Raw genomic sequence first — 17,085 nt, forward strand, 5'->3', positions numbered from 1 at the left:
GACTTGGGATGTCATTTTATTAAGGGAAAAATTTGTCCAGTTGCATTGTTATGGGTTTTGTCGACCCAAATGACTTGCTTTTGGATATCTTTACTAAATCCCTTAGGGATCCTTGTATCGTTTTTTTTTTTTTGGCCCCATATGAGCTGCGTGTCTTGTGCACTTCAGTCTCGCGTTGCTTGCTTCTTATGCTATTTAGTTCTTCCTTATGGTATAGTGCATATAAGCGTTTTTCCCTTACACTTTCCAATAATATATTCTCTTTTATTTTTTCCCCCTAGGCAATCTCAATTGGTATCGAGATGCAACTTGACAAGATTGTTCCAGATTTCGTTGACATTTAAAAATTGTTTTTGTGTCCTTTCGAATCTGACACGTTCTTCTATTGGTCTCAAAATGTATAACTGAACAGATGGCACATAGTACACGATCTAGTAGCAAGTCTAAGGATGATGAAAATAATAATGGAAGGCGCTCATGCTCTTCTGCATCGGATGCAAATGACCTCAAATATCTGCTAGAAAGAAAGACAGCATTAAGGGCGTCTTCAATTCCTCCAGGAACTCGGAAGTCCAAGCGTTTTACTAAAAAGGACAACACCAAACTAACACAAAGAGAAGGAAACTTGAGAGGTTTGAGCAACCAAAGATTCCAAGTCCCATGAGGAGATCCGAAAGAACTAAGAAGCACTGTCCTTTGTTGACAGAAGATAATGCACATAAATGCAAGACAGACTCCTTTTTTGTGGAGTATTGGCTTCCTGTACAGATATCCCAAGTGCAGCTTGAACAATATTGTTCTACTTTAATTTCAAATGCTTCGGTTCTTCAGTCATCATCAAAATATGATTGTGTTGGAGCCCTTCGGGACCTTCTTATATCAACTCGGAAGGTAAAAATTCTAGCTCTCTTATGATGCAGTATTTGGATCTCACCATTTTTATCATGAGAATACTATACTATTATTTGAAATTTTTTTCTAGATGTTTCGTGGTTATTTATGATAAATTAAATAATAACTGCTTCCTTGACTGAAGTGTATAATGACATTTTTACTCTCAAGTCTTGCACATGATTGTATTCGCAAACAATCTATGCACATGTTATAACTTGGAATTATTATGATAAAAATAAATTTGAGTTAGATATTTTGGGGTTGTGCTTTAAATTTATAATTATTTTAAAGTTGAAATCTCCAGATGTTTTTGCATTTTGAAACAACGTTAGTCCAAAAATTCCTAATGTATTTTGTAATTTACTTGATTCGGAATTCCTTTAAGCTTTCCAATTCATTTATAAGCTTTAAGTGGTTGTAAATTATTATGTTTTCACTTTTTTATTTATCACGTGGCATTTCGTGGCAGTGTGTTGTAATCACCCTTATGTTGTTGATCCATCTTTACAAACTCTGCTTACCGAAGGTCTACCAGCAGTTGACTACCTGGACATTGGAATAAAAGCTAGTGGCAAGCTGCAAGCTCTCGATTCAATGCTTATGGAGTTGAAAAAGAAGGGTCTGAGGGTGCTCATTCTTTTTCAGGTGTTTGTTTTCTGTTTATCCTCCCCTAGCTTCTAAAAGTTGTGCTTCCTCAAGTCTTCACCATGCTTTTGAGTAATAACGATGTTAGTGCACCTGACTGTTACTTAAACAATCCTGATGGGCAGACCAATTCATGAACCACAGCATAGAATTTCAAAAGCAAACTAGTTACCTACAGTAGCTACAATGGCACTTAGTGTTTCTTTTTATGTAATCAATATACTCTCTCTATTCCTTTTGTAAGATCCATCTTTTTGAATTGGTTTGGTTGGGGTTGTCTGAACATTAAATGCATTTTTTACCAATTTTACTCTTAATTAATTGCATTATGTTTTCCTATACATTCTTTTTCATCTTTTTTCCGCACTATTTCTCTCTGTCTCTCTCTTTCACTTATCCTCTTATAGATAAGGGCATATTTGAAGGGGGAAAAAAATATATCTTACATATTTATTACTTTTAATTAATATAATAGATTTCCTAAACTGTGCATTTTGGTTATTTGATGTTATAAAAAGGATTGGAGGGAGTATCAACACACACATGCCCGCAAACAGAATAATATCTATAGTATTAGTTTAGACTTTGTAATCTGAAATTTGAAATCTTTTAGTTCGCCTAATAAATATGGTTTTTGGGGTTTATTGTATTGATTCCCTGGGGGCTTTTAAATATAACCTTTTTTTTTTTTCCAATTCAAGCTGGACATGCCATTCTTCATAAATTTTTATGACATATTGTGGTTTATACAATTTTGCAAATGAATTTCTGCATCTATTTCACTATTGTTAAAAGAATTCTATGCTTCAGTTTTGACACGATAATAAATATAAAATAATTCTCTTGGCACTTAACTAGTAAAGAATGGGTGGTGATAGGGTTGGAGGAAAACTTTTACATGTTCCTCTTATTTTGTTCAAATTTCCCTTTTACAAACACGTACACCAATAAGTGCGCGTCACATATATTTGTCCCTGTGCAGTTTGATTTAAGGTATTACTATATCTTGACCAAATGCAACTTTTAACCAAGTTTTCTTGTTGTGAGGGACGACAACTGGACAAGAGTTGGGAGTCTTGCTCACCCCTGCCCTATTCTCTTTTGTAGGGAATAAACTTCTTCCGTTCCAATTCCTCATAGGGATTTGGGATTCTCATATATGTAAAATCTTATAGAAAGTAGCCAAAATTTTATAATTTCAGTGGCAAGGCTTTTATGGGGAAACATGTTGATGATTTATTGTTCATTATGGACTTTAATGTTATTATTAGAATTTGAAGCAATCTAAAGAAGATTTATTTCTTTTATGTTAGTCCAATCGCACTACTCAAGTTTTACATTCTTTGTTGTCCCTTCAGTGATAATTTTAGGGTGGATTGTGATTCAGGAACTTCTAGTGTAGGTTTTTCCAATTATAGAGTTTCCGTTGAAAATTGTTTATATCCGACTTCAAAGAATAGTTAATTTCCTTGGCTAGGCTTTCTAGACCGGAAATTTCTTAACCGTCAACTGGTCAATTATTATCTGTCAACTTTGAGGGGGATTACTTAAGCAAGGAAGTCAAAAAAGCCTAGAAATAAGTAGTGATTGTTATCATAAATTTCAGTTGTATTCTTCTTATTGTTGTGCTGCCTAACTTTCTTGGCAGGTTAATACATGAGGACTATTATTCTTCTCTTTTTTTCGTGCCTACATTCATTTGTCCAGTGGGTTATCTAATGTTATTATTATTAAAATGATTGGTTTGCAGTCTATAGGTGGTTCTGGGAAGGATTCCATGGGAGACATTTTGGATGATTTCTTGCATCAGAGATTTGGTTCAGATGCTTATGAGCGGGTTGACAAAGGTGTCTTGCATTCTAAGAAGCTAGCTGCCCTGAATCTGTTCAACAATATCGACAGTGGAAGATTCATTTTTTTATTGGAAGCATATGCTTGCGTTCCTAGCATTAAATTGTCATCAGTTGATATCATTATTATATTTAATAGTGATTGGAATCCAATGAATGATATAAAATCGCTTCAGAGGATAACACTTGATTCACAGTCTGAACAAATAAAAATATTTCGTTTGTATGCATGTTTCACTGTTGAAGAAAAAGCCCTAGTTCTTGCTAAGCAAGGTAAGACACTTGATAGCAATTTGCAGAACATAAGCTGGAGCATCAGTCATACGCTGTTGATGTGGGGTTCATCTTGTCTATTTGATAAATTGAGACTTATTCATTATCGCAAAAGTTCTAGTTCATGTGCCAATTATTCATTTGAAGACTCCGGACAACTTTCCAAAGAAGCATTCCGTGAGTTCTCATCCATACTTTTGGAAGACAGTGGACATAATGATCCAGGCAACAGTTCAATTATATTGAAAGTCCAGCTAAATGAAGGAAAATACTGTACTAATTTTGCTCTGCTTGGTGAGAAAAAACTTGGATCTCCGGATGAGGGATTACCCCATGTGTTTTGGACTGAACTTTTAAAGGGAAAAGTTCCTCAATGGAAACACTCATGTGGTTCATCTCAACGGAGTCGTCAAAGGGCTCATCATGTTGGTGGTTCAGTAAATACTCCCAACTTTGAGAGTGAAGAAATAATAAGGAAGCGCAGGAAAGTGATAGATGGTGTTGTTTATGAGCCCCCTTCAAATTTTCAAGGTGAGAAGTCATCCAATGGAAACGAGGAAGGTTAGTGGTCACCATTATTATTACAGCTACTCTCTTATGACCTTTGTAGTTGATGGAGCTGAGAAATTTTAAGAGTTCTTGTCTTTCAATTCTTGCCGCGTTCAACTGCTAATGTCGGCTATCCACTCTGTGATAATTATACCTTTTACTCAATTGATTTGTCTCAAGGTGATAAAGCTACATATCAGAAAAGAAGGAAATTGTGTGATGAGCAGAAGAGCTTACATATCTTACTGGTGCCAGAGATAGCAAAGCTTTGCGAAATTCTTCTTCTTCCTGTATGCATCTCATTATTTTTCTGCCATGCTCTACTTATTGTCTGTCAGTCCTTTGCTGTTCTTTATCATTGGAAAGGCTGGAATTCATTTATGAGACATTTTCAAAATTGGTAGCCTGTGATCCTTTGCACTGTAGAGCTACCTCATTTTATGTGTCTTTGTTGGCTAAAGTTTGGTTTGTATATTTCAATGCAAGCTTCATCATCAATATGAATTTGATGGCATCTTGAAATATGTTTATGTGATGCAGGATAATGTCAAGACTGTGGTGCATAATTTTCTTGAATATATTATGAACAATCACCACATTAGCAGGGAATCCGAGTCAATCTTGCAGGCTTTTCAAATATCTCTGGTCAGATTATTCTCTTGTATTTCCTACCATTTCATCCTCTTTTTCATCTCTCCCCATGGAGAAATGAACTGTTATTTATTCTTGTAGACTGTTGGAGGGATGATCAGAGTCAATCAATCTCTGACCTCTACTCTTTTACCATTGTAAAAACAGAGGCGTGGAAAATTGGGATATCCTGGGATGATCAGTGCAATACAATAATTTCATGCTATCAACTAAATAAAGACAGAAATACAATCTTTTTTTTTTTTTGGTTGACTTAAGAAATACACAATAGAGAACATAGAAGAAAAATAATTGAAGGAGAATTAAAGTCGCTGGATCGGGAAGCACTCAGAAAAAGGGCATGTGGTCGCTAACACGTCTCTGTATTTATAGATGGCTATTTGGCGATCTTGTAGTAGACATTATTCTAGCGTCGTTATTATTCATGTTGTTGATTCATGATCTCAGCCTTCTCCTCTACTAAAATTGCTTTGGGTGTCTGTTACCCCAGAATTCCTAATTAACATAAACATCAAATTCTTTGATGTTGCATTCGTATTCTTTTTCTTTCTTTTTTTTTTGTTTGGCCAAACTTTACTCTTCTTTTTCAACTGAGGGGGTGTTTGGGTAACCCCAAAATCACTTTTCAAAAGCACTTTTCCGCAAATCGAGACAAACTCCTCCACATATTTACTTCGTATACCGTAAAAGCACTTCTGAAACCATGGTTTTGATCTTACCCAAACACCCCCTGAGACTTTTTCGCTGTCAATAGTGAGACTCTCTCTCTCTCTCTCTCTGTGGATTTTTTTTCCAATGTGGTCTCCTCTTCATCGCTATAAATCATTTGATGCTGATAATATTTTAGTATCTCTTTTTGTTTGCAAGTAATTAGTTTGCTATCTTGCGGGTCCTTGATGCCCTAATGATTATTTTCAATATTTATGTCCGATGTGTTTTTTAATCAACCCTCCAAATTTCAGTGTTGGACTGCAGCTTCTTTGCTAAAGCACAAGATTAACCACAGAGATTCCCTAATTCTTGCGAGAGAGCATTTAAAATTTGACTGTAGAAAGCAAGAGGCTGATTATATGTATTCGATGTTGCGATGTCTAAAGAAATATTTTTATATCGCGCTGGAAATTCCAATGGGGTTGGCTTTTCTAGACCTTGTGAATCACCAAGCAAGGTTTATTCCTGTACAGGAGTGGCACCAGGGGTTGAATTGGCTATGAAAGATGTTACCAAAAGCATTGAAGAAATTCAGAAGAAGTTCCAAAAGAAGCTGAGGAAGCTCCTTCTAAGCAAGATGAAGAAAAGAATAAGCTGAATCAAGTCAATGAGGAGAAAAAGGCTGTTTTTAGGGAAAAATACAAAATAGAATTGGCTGTTATTCGTTGTTGTTTTTCTAATGATGCAATGAGGTCAGAAAAAATTAAGATTTTGGATAAAGAATTTGCTAAAAGAATTGAAGATTTGGCATGCCAGCATGGAATACTTCTCAAGGATCTTGAAGCTGTACAACTGGAAGCAAGGCAGAAATTCCAACGTTGGGAGGCCACTTGGATAGAAGAAGTGAAGTATTGGGCCCAAGATGAACTGAAAATATGTCTTTCAAAGGAATTTGGGTCTGGGTTGAATCACTCCAAGACCATTGACCAAGCTCAGCCTCATGATGGTTCAAAGAATGTTGGCACTGCGCCTGATTATGTTGATGAAGGTTCCATTGCAGCTTCATATGGAGGATCAATATCTAGAAATGATGGTCATAATAAAGCTGAAAGTTTATCTGAAAGTCAAGGGAATATTATATCCATGCTTTCTGATTCCAAGGAACATGATTCTAATAGAGCCACTGATGGGGCATATGAAAGTGATAGCCAAAATAATTCTAGTTGTTCTTGTATAGATGATATAGTCAATTCAGTTCTACCTTCATCTGAAGGAAAGGTATGTGATGGGAAAACATTGGACGCTTCCATCCAAGAGGCGGCTGTCGAAGTGCATAATTCTGACAGGTTAAATGATGGCTGGGATGAGGTTCCTTCTACTAGGGAGGGGGGCTTTTGTCAGACTGTATTGCTTAATCCTGATAGTGGTTTTTCATTAGGAAGCAAGGTCAGTGTTTCTAGTAATGGTATGGATGTCTCCTTAAATTCGCAATTATCTCCAGATCTTATTCCAAGTGCAACTGCTGTATGCATACCAAATTTTGATAATGCTGTACAAATCCATGAGGCCAATGAAAGCGGTGGTATGGACGCCTCCTTAAATTCACAATTACCTCCAGATCCTGCCCCAAATGAAACTGCTGTATGCTTGCCAAATTGTGATGATGCTGTACCGATCCACGATGCCAATGAGAGTAGTGGTTTAGATAGACTTGCCACCTTCAGTTCGCCCTTTTCTGAAGATAGAACAGCTGAAGGTGCCACGGGATTTTTATTAGAAAAAGAAGTACCTATTGAAACAATTGGGACTGTCTTTTTGACTGATTCTCCAAAAATGCTATTCCTCCAAAGCCTCCTTCATCCATACAACAAAGATTTGATGAAGGTGCCTCGAATGTTTCAGATGGAGAATTATTACTAAGGCCATTTGGAACTGCTGGCCCAAGCCATGGTTCTGATATTATTTATGACACTAATTCACTCTCGCCAGAGCAACAACCTCTTGGAGAAATCCCAACTGAAGTGTTAGAAAATAGTCATGGAGAGAATGAATGTTGTAATGACAAAGAGAACCAGACAGATGTTATAATGTTGGATAACATTGCTTCATTAGATCAACAGGAAGGAATTTCTAGAACCATCAATGAAGACTCGGTGTCGCAGGAAATTCCAGTATCATGCTCACAGTCAGAGCAGCCTTTAGTGATCTCATCCCCTGTGCCTGCTGTGAATGAGGTGCGAATCAGTTTTTAACCTTGGCAATCCAAATAAATAATCTCATTAATCTCTATCTCTGCATACTTAAATTATACTTGTGTTTCTCTGCTAGTAAAGTTAAAAAGTTTCCCTTATGATAATAATGCGTCTGAGTGGGTGCTAGTTACCAGGTGAGCTGCATTATATTGTGGATGTTATAAACAATTTCCTACAATCAAATAGCTATGTATAGAATATTCTCTCTGGATACTCTATTTTCCTTCAAATTTTGTGGGATATTTCCTAATTGTTTTACCCAATACTGTTGACATGATGCAAAGCTACTGGGGTCTTTATAGCAATTGCTAGGAATTGTTAAGTTGTCATTTTAAACTCTTCGGAAGGAGGGTCCTTCTTTAATAGGACCAAATTATATATAGTAGAAGATTTATCTACCTAAATGGTTCTTAAAATTTTTCAATAATATTAGGCTCATTTTACATAAACCTTTTTTTTTTTAATGTTATACTTACCAGGTGCCACAGGATTTTCGTACCTCTTTATTTGCATCCAATAAAATTGCTGATGAAGATGTAAGAGTTGGAGAAGTGCATTACTCTTCTCAGCAAGCAGAGCGATCATCTGGTCTAGTTGATGATGTAGCGATTCAATCTAATCCTGAGTCACTAGCTATGGAGACTACAGTGCAAGTGCAGCTGTCATCTGCAAAGTTCCCTTTTAGCAGTCAGGATGCTACTGAAAAAATGCTAAATGCTTCCCAACAAGCTGAGTCGGTGTCTACTCCTTTTAGTACTGTCCCGGTCACTCTAACTAACCCTGATTTACTGCTCGTGAATTCTCCAGAACAAGTACAGATATTACATTCTGCAGAGTTTCCCTTGTCCAACCAAGATCTAGCTGAAGAAGTGGAGAAATTTTCCCAAGAAGTTGAGCCGCTATCTAATCCTGTCAGTCTTGTACTGCCTAATCAATCAAATAGTGAATCACTAGTCATGGAGCCTCTGATGCAAGAGCAGCATTTACCAACTTCAGAGTTCCCTTCTTCCAACCACGACATAGTTGAAGAAATGCATAATCCTTCCCAACAAGACAGGCAAGTAATGGCCAATCAAGATCTGGTGAAGGGATTACCGTCTGCAGAGCACCCTTCTTCCAATGAAAATACTGCTGAAGAATTACAGAGCTCTTCTCAACAAATTGGATCCGTATGTTGTCCAATTGATTATACGCCACATGCTCGAGCTAATGGTGAGATACGGGTGATGGGGCCTCTGGAGCATGCACAGCAATTATTGTCCGTAAGGTTGCCTTCTTCCAACTTGCATCGAGCTATTTTACCTTTGGCCCCTACAGCTGAGGACCAACGAATCAATGAAATTACTGTCTCCAGCCACGTTCCTCAGGCAATAGATGAGGTTCCTAATCAGGTTGTTATGCAACTTGATTCAATGACGCCTACTGGAGGCAGAACACATTTCTCAAACACAATAAATAGGTCCACTCCTGGGATGAGCAGTCAACCTATTCAAACTGCAACCCGATCTGCTTCTAGGATTCCTCCACCATTGTACGTTGATCCGCTTGAAATTGAAATGGAGAAAATACGTAAAGAAACATATCAAGCTGTGGGAGACCATGAAAAAGTGGTCAGTTTCTGACTTGAATTGCCTTGTTGATGCTTAGTTTGAGTTTTCTTTCATTTTATTCTTTAGTTTTAACTTATCTTGCTCACGGGAGCAGAAATTGCAGTTGAAATCTGATCGTGAAAAGGAAATGAAAGAAATTGTTAGGAAGTATAATATGAAACTTCAGGAGATGGAGGTTGAATATCAGCAAAAGAAGAAGAGCTTGAATGCAAATATGAAAAAAACTCTTGCCGAGATGAAATTAGCAGAGGTTATCCGGTCAAAATGTTGGGGCCCTAAATTAATAGGTGCAACGGGAATGCCAATAGGTATGTTAATTGCACATTTTTTTCCCTTATTGATGAAGCATACATGTCACTAAATGTGTTTAATGTACATTTGTAATGCTTGCGTTACCTTTTTCGTTAATCATTTCCTAACGACTTGGTTAATGTCAGATGCAAATTTCGCTCAACAGTTTGTTCAATTTCATGGAGAACAGAGTGCTGTCAGGCCCTCCCTAGTTGGTTCATCTTCATGTATGCGTCCTGCAACCACTCTGCAAAGTAGCTTTGCCATGGTTAGATCTCAGCTTGTGGCGACTCCTATTCAGTCTTCATATGGAACGACAGGAAATTTCTCCAATGTTTCTGCAAGAACACCTCAGGTTGTTGGTAATATGCATACCTTTGCACCATGTCCCCAGCTGTATGGATCATTAACTTCTATGCCCACCACGAGTCATGTCAGTCACCCCACCCCTCTAAGTGGGACGTCCAGTCGCCTAGTTCCCAGTACCATCCCTGCAACGCCTTTCTCACTCCCTTACATTTTACCCCAACCGACACCACCACCCTATCAGGTATATCCTCGTAATAGTGGGCAATGGCCTTTCTACTCTTATGGCCTGAATAATCTTATAGATTCTGCCAATCAATTTGGGCTCAATTTGCCAAATGTTCGGCCTCACATGTAAGGGGTAGCTTTATTGAGCCCATCTTTAACTTGTAATGGGGATCGCATGCAGGGTAACTCAATTTGATAGTAGTTTCTCTTTTCTGTCAAACTTTAGTTACAGTCATCACCACGGTATAGAACATATGTAACTTGCTTGTCATTGGTACTTTCGAGTTTCGATTCTAGACATTTGATATTTGGGCTTAATGTTTGTGACCTGTCTGAAGCAACTGTTTCGGAAGGAATATCATCTCCTGCTGCGGCACTGGAAAGTTTTCAAGGTGGGAAGGGGGTAAGTCAATGTCGAAAGAGGCCTCAAATTTTATTAATACTACGTTCAGTCATTAATACAAAAACTAGTTACTAATTTGAGTAGATTAAAAAAATTAGTTAAGTTAGTTATTTGTAATAAATAAGCATTGTCTTCTTTAAAATAATTTTATGAATCATGTGTATTAGTTAGAATTACTATTTGATAAAATTTTTAACATATGCAATTACTGTGAGAATTACTTTTAAAAAAAATAAATATAAAAGACAGAAATACGAGTATAGGAATATGTTCCTTTCCCGGGATGCGATGGGTAACTGCGAGAAAACGGAAATTATTATTCAAGTATAATAAATTGTGTTTATTAGAAGTCATATAAACCAAGGTAAAAAAAACCGGACCGGACCGGCCGGTTCAACCGGAAAACCGGTGAACCGGTCGCTAGTCCGGTCTGGTTTGAAGAAAAAACCGGAGGTGGTTTGAACCGGTGGGGAACCGGTCCAACCGGTAAAAACCGGTGTTGAACCGGGAAAAACCGGTTGGGCGGTTCACATGTTTTTTTTTTTGGTTGCCTAGCCACAGAAAACGACGTCGTTTTGTCCAAAAAAAACCAGAATGAAAACTCTTTGTCCCTCCCTAGGGTGCCAATCTCGACTCAAGCTGCCGGTCCTCCTCCAGTCCTCCCCATTTGGCCATTTGTGACCAAATCGCTGAGATCTCTTCCCCCTCCTCCAAGTCCCAGATTCGTGCCGTGAACCCCAACAAAATCGGATCTATGGCGTCGCCTCATCACTGACAATGGCACTCCTTCCTCTTTGGCTCCGTTCGCCGCTCACATTGCTTCGCATTCGCAGCTCTACTTCGCCTTCGCCGGTCGCCTTCACCTTCGCCTTCGCCGTTCACCTTCGCCGCTCACATTGCTTCAGATTTGTAGCTCGACTTCGCCTTCACCGTTCGCCCTCACAGCTCCCATCGCAAGTCATGAGTCTCCATAGTCCATCCTGCTTCACCTTCATCATTCACGGACGTCCTGCTTCAACCTTCGATTCAGGCATTGAGCTCTAGCCTTGTGGGTAAGCTCAATACCTTTCCTTTTAGTTGGGTTGTTTTTTTTAAGATCGAAGAGCTGCTTCTCTCTGTGCTATGACCCTGTGACTGCTGTCGTGAGATTTCAGATTTGATAAGGGAGGAGAGTGTTGTTTGACTTGATCCATAGCTGTGAGATTTGAGAAGGGAGGAGAGCGAGATTTAAGATCCATAGTCGTTGATTGACTTGATATTAATTTTGTACAGAAGAGAAGCTATCGTTCTGTACTTCTGCATTATAATTTTGATTATACTGTGAGCTTAGTTTTTGCTGTTGTGCTGATGTTGATCTTCACATATATAATTTAATTCCTTTTGTTTAGTTGTGGATTGGTGATGGATATTTTGATTGTAAATTATATATTCTGGAATAGATTTAATCCAAACTTTAGGTGCCTAACTGATTTTGTGAATTAAATTATATTATTTTATTATGACCGGTCCGACCCCGGTTCGACCACGGTCTAACCAGTGACCCTTAACCCACTACCTGGACCGGTTGAGTTCCCGGTCCGGTTTTTTGTTCCTTGATATAAACTGACTAACCCGAACGGGCCCGGCTAATTCCATACCCTCCCTTGCTGATTTTACCAGTAATGGCCTCTCTACGCTCAACAACGCTGATGAAATGTAGCTCCCGATTAAATTTCATTCTGATGATTTTTTTTAAAAAAAAAACAGTCTGCATTTCAATTAGGAAGTTGATTCTTGAGTGTGTTAAAAGAATTGAAAAACTTTTCTGTTCAATGAAAATTAATTCATGTTAAACAATATAAATTGAATTTTGACATTTTTTTCTGACAACATAGAGTTTGACATTTCGGTCAACAAAGAAAAGAGGCTCTATGATGACCTTACGCATTAATTACTGGTACGAAACAAGGTGATCTTTTATAATGAAAATTAATAATAAAATTAAAAGAAAAAAACCAATGTTATCTTCAAACCATTTTGATTGGTTGAATTAAATCAATTCCTGCTCACAGCCCATTCTCCGTCATTGAACACATGACAAGATGCCGTTTGAATTGACTTTGTGCTTTTCCTTTCGGGACACTCACCACCACCCTGATCTTCCATTTTTGCCTCCTTTATTAGGCAATCTATGGAAGTTGACAACCACCACACTCATTCATATAACTTTCAATTTTCATTCAAACTTGGCCTTTTCTTTTTAGCAACAAGTTCAGTTTTGTGGAACCAGCTTATCCCCATTCCCCACCTTCCCTATCTCAGCTTACGTTCTTCTGCATAACACCCACAAGCCACATGGATAAAGATATTGGTGAATTCAAACCGGCCATCTCTTGAGATCCATTGAACTCAAACATTAGGATTTTAGAGTTGAAAATGCACCTTTAAATTTGAGGGACACAGCTAAGGCCTAAGGAAACGGAACAACCCAACTTCGCAGAGATTAAAGGAGAAAAGATGAGCCACCCACAAACAAACTGCGCACTCTGACACAATCACACTAGAAAAGACAAGTCACAATGTTGTCCAAACTTCCCACTCATTTCTTCCGCCTTAAGAGGGCCCGTTATAAAAGAGAGCCTCTATCTCTGGAAGCAAAGTTATTCTTCTCCACAAGTTAACATGAACAAGGAGACCCCAGGGCACTGCTTCCTTTTTCCCATTTTAACTCCTTTTGAGACCGTCAATACTACTTGGCAATGAATGCCCCAGTTTTTGCTTTCTTCCTTTTCTGGTGGGGATTGAGATGGAGTGCTCTTGCCAGTATCATTGGTAAAGAATCCCCAAGATTCTTTCTGGGGTTAAGCCTCTTTCTCCTAGCCCTAAGTCTGCAAGACTTTTTTTGGGCAAGTCAACAGAAAAAGGCTTAAAGCAGCGTTTGTTTGTCACCTCCTAATCATGTCTCTAAATGACACTTTGTTGCCTAACCATCTTTATTATAACATATCATAGGCAGATGTGCATAAAGGTTCAGCATGACCCTGCAAATTGCTCACTGCATTATTCAACATTTGTCTTTTTCCATCTGATGTAACGCATCACTTACAAACAATTTTGCTTGAGCGAGCCTACAAATGCTGAGATTGTTTGCAAGCCAGAGGTTTAAATTTATTTTATCCTAACCCACAGTTTTCGCCTATTGAACAGTGATGAGCTGATGTAATATATCCGTGACACGTCTCGCTCATCTCAACGGCCGATCTCGCATCCTATCGGTTGTAGTTTCGTATTTAAAAGTTTGGAATATCTTTAATCCATGTCACTCTTTTTTCTCCACGGAAAAGAATGTCTGGGGTCCCACCCCTTGTACATTTTGTTGGGATTCTGAAGCTGTTTGGGTTGGGTCCAAATCAAACCCACTTGGTGAATTGCCTTAGCCGAAGACGCACACATATATATAGTCGGACTGCAGCCGAATGGAGTACGCATTAGTGATTAGTGACTACCATATCATTTTCAGAAAGGGTGGTCCAGAGACATTGAGCGGCCACTACGTCAAATTAAGAGAAAAAGGAAAGAAAGAAAGAAAGAAAATAACTGGTGTCTATGTTTGCTATCATGGCCTCGTTTGTCTGATGACCAAACGAGGTATTTTCCTTGAATAGCCTCTTGTGGGCTTGTGGCCCTCAATTTATTAGCTGTGAAAAACTGAAAGTATCGCTTCCATGAAGAAACCCCTACAAAAGCATGTGATTCCTTCTCTGTCTCATAAATGAGAATGAAGGCTGCCATTTGTAGTTGGAGGTAAGAAACAAAGTTATATAGAGCCGAACTAACACATTCGAGAGGTTTTTGCTTTATTTCTGTCCATATTTAATCACAAAAAACTCTTGACTTCAACGGTTTATGCATGTCATGAATGAATAAACCTAAGAACACGATCAATGGCGGAGACATTAAAATAGAACAGATAAGGTTGCGTCATGCACTAAGATTTAGATTAGGTTCTCTAATAGTGCTTAAATAAATGGCCTTGCTTTTGGTTACACCAAAAGTGGTTTTCCTTTTAATCTTTACCCAGAAGCCATCAGAACTGAGAGCCACCTGGACGGCTCTGTTTTGATATAGTTTACTGGGCATTCAATGTCAACAACAACTAGGGGTAGATGGTGTTTGTGGCCGTAGTATTCGGCCGGTTTGATATTAATTAGTGGAACTGGAATCTCTCTCTCTCTCTCTCTCTCTCGCGCGTCGGTTTCTCTTTCTTGGTATGGGCACATAGTTTAGTCCAAGACGTTTCCTTCCAATTAGAGAAAGCTCCACTTGATGAGGATGAAAGATTTGGATGAACCTCGCACTTTTCTTTTCTTTTTTTTTCAAAGAAAAATGAAATTAATTACTCCGTCTTCTGTATTCGTTTTTTGAAAACGTCGGGAAGAGAAAAAGGACAAAGCAGTCTTCAAGTCCCTCCGTAGAAAAATGAGAAGGAGCAGTGCACGTAAGCACGCTGAATAGAAACACCATTAATATAGATATAATGTTTTAAAAAATTATATAAATAGTAAAACTGTGCAGGGAAGTAGTATTTGGTCGGTCCCCCACCTAAGCATGACAGCCTGTACCAATTTCTAAACTATAATACTCTTTTTTTTAAAAAAATTGGATAAATTGTTTTGATAATTCTTCTATCTTACGTAAATGATAAAATCCTCCTTTTTTATTTTGAAAACGCAAATAATTTTTTTTTTAAATTAAATCGTATATTATACTTTTACAGGTCTCCTTTACATATTTGAATTTTTAAGGTTATTTGGATTTTTTTTAAAAATGATTTTATAGCGTGTGAAATATTTTTTTTATTTTGTAAATTTAATTATTAAATTTTATTCTGACCAAATAATCATTTTTAACGTGGAAATCATTTAAATATCTATATTTGCACCCTCCAGTCGGCCAACCCTTGGGGCTGGAATTCTTAAGTCCTTGACTATGATTTATTGATTTTTCTTTTCAGGCGGCGTAATCTGCAATGCGTTTCGTTTGCAGCCCGAGGAGGGTGGCGGTGGTGGAGGAGAGGTGAGGTCGCAGAGAAATTTTTTCTTGGTCTGAGACTGAGAGGTGGCAGAGAATGAGACAGCTTGGATTATAATTAATTAATTAGAGAGTGATGTGCACAAAAATTACTATTAAACCGGCACAATCCCCTCACTCTGAATCTCTGATTGCGAACAATCGCACGACCTGGTTCGGTTCAAGGTCCAACCTCACAATTAGATATGATCTTTGATCGATTCTGTCTTCTGAACAATGATTAGATCACTAAATTAATCATCCATCTCTGCACGACAAGACACAGAAGCAAATCACAGAAAAGGGATAGGCCTAACATGAGATTTGCCAACTTGCTAATCATCTCATACAATACAACTAAAGCGTCATTATCCAGAAGGTCAACGATTTTAAATCTAAATACGTCATTTTGTGGCATTTAATTAATTTACTGCTATCTATATTCCAACCTTCAACGCATGGTGGTTAAAAACAGTTTGCGTCATCCTCCGGAGAAACTTTAAACAATTGTTGTTAACAAACCAAGTCACCTAAATTATAACGATATGTCAATTGAAAAGTTAAAATCATTAAAGCTATTAGAAGTAGAGTCCGAAGGAAAAAAAAAAGACGGAAATATTGGAGGAAAAAACATCTCACATTAAAAATTTTATTAGCGATCATAACTTGATAAATTTTTATTTATAAAAAACAGTTAATCGTTTACAAATTTTGTATACAGAGTATCAGTATTATAATCCAGTCATTCTCTCCAATACAATTTTAATTGAGAATTTTGCCAATTTTTTTAAAATGCATATTCAACAATGATTTTTTTTAAAAAAATTAACCTTTCGGGGTCTAGTCCAAATCCCTATTTTGCATATGTAGATGACTATGAGCAAAAAAAGAAGAAGAAGAACCATTTGATTTTTCCTCCTATATTGATGTGTACATGTAGCAAACTTTATCTATATTGGGTAAAAGTAGATATATTTATTTGATTCCACCCATATATATTACTCCCTCCGTTCTTTATTATAAGAGACATTTGATGCTTATGGTATATTTCTATATATAAGAGACACTTAAAAGTTGTCCCTACTTTTTTGTGTTGATTTCCTATTTTACCCATATTTATTGTCTCCAACTCACACTATCTCTCCCTCACACTTCTCTTTCTTTCAATAATTTAATTGTTTTCTCTCATGCTTTCTCTCCCCTTATTAATGAGGGTATTTTAGAAAAAAATTATATTTTTTACACATTGATTGTTCTTAACTAATTTTAACTACTTTTTTTATCAACGTAATTCGGTTATTCATCTCTTATAATAAAGAACGGAGGGAGTAATATAATTCTCAAGCTAAGCTTACAATGTTTTCGCTGACCAGGGGACCCAAAAAAAAAAAAAAAGGGTAGCAGAGGCAAATTAAAACTTTGACAAAACTAGA

General features: G+C 37.5%; 1 protein-coding gene across 1 annotated transcript; it reads left to right on the forward strand.

The window, feature by feature from the left end:
* The first annotated feature begins 412 nt into the window (after positions 1 to 412).
* LOC114716250 (helicase protein MOM1-like) lies at positions 413 to 11,378 on the forward strand. Its single transcript, XM_028901231.1, is given in 15 exon segments — positions 413 to 632; positions 734 to 890; positions 1,365 to 1,539; positions 3,290 to 4,223; positions 4,392 to 4,501; positions 4,752 to 4,856; positions 5,825 to 5,960; positions 5,963 to 6,139; positions 6,142 to 7,269; positions 7,416 to 7,747; positions 8,245 to 9,375; positions 9,470 to 9,683; positions 9,813 to 10,216; positions 10,427 to 10,603; positions 11,223 to 11,378. Coding segments are annotated over 15 exon segments (5,556 nt in total).
* Positions 11,379 to 17,085: the final 5,707 nt, after the last annotated feature.

This window comes from Neltuma alba, unplaced genomic scaffold (genome assembly GCF_004799145.2).
Source record: "Neltuma alba isolate B1F8T4 unplaced genomic scaffold, ASM479914v2 tig00011648_pilon, whole genome shotgun sequence".
Classification (NCBI taxonomy): domain Eukaryota; kingdom Viridiplantae; phylum Streptophyta; class Magnoliopsida; order Fabales; family Fabaceae; genus Neltuma; species Neltuma alba.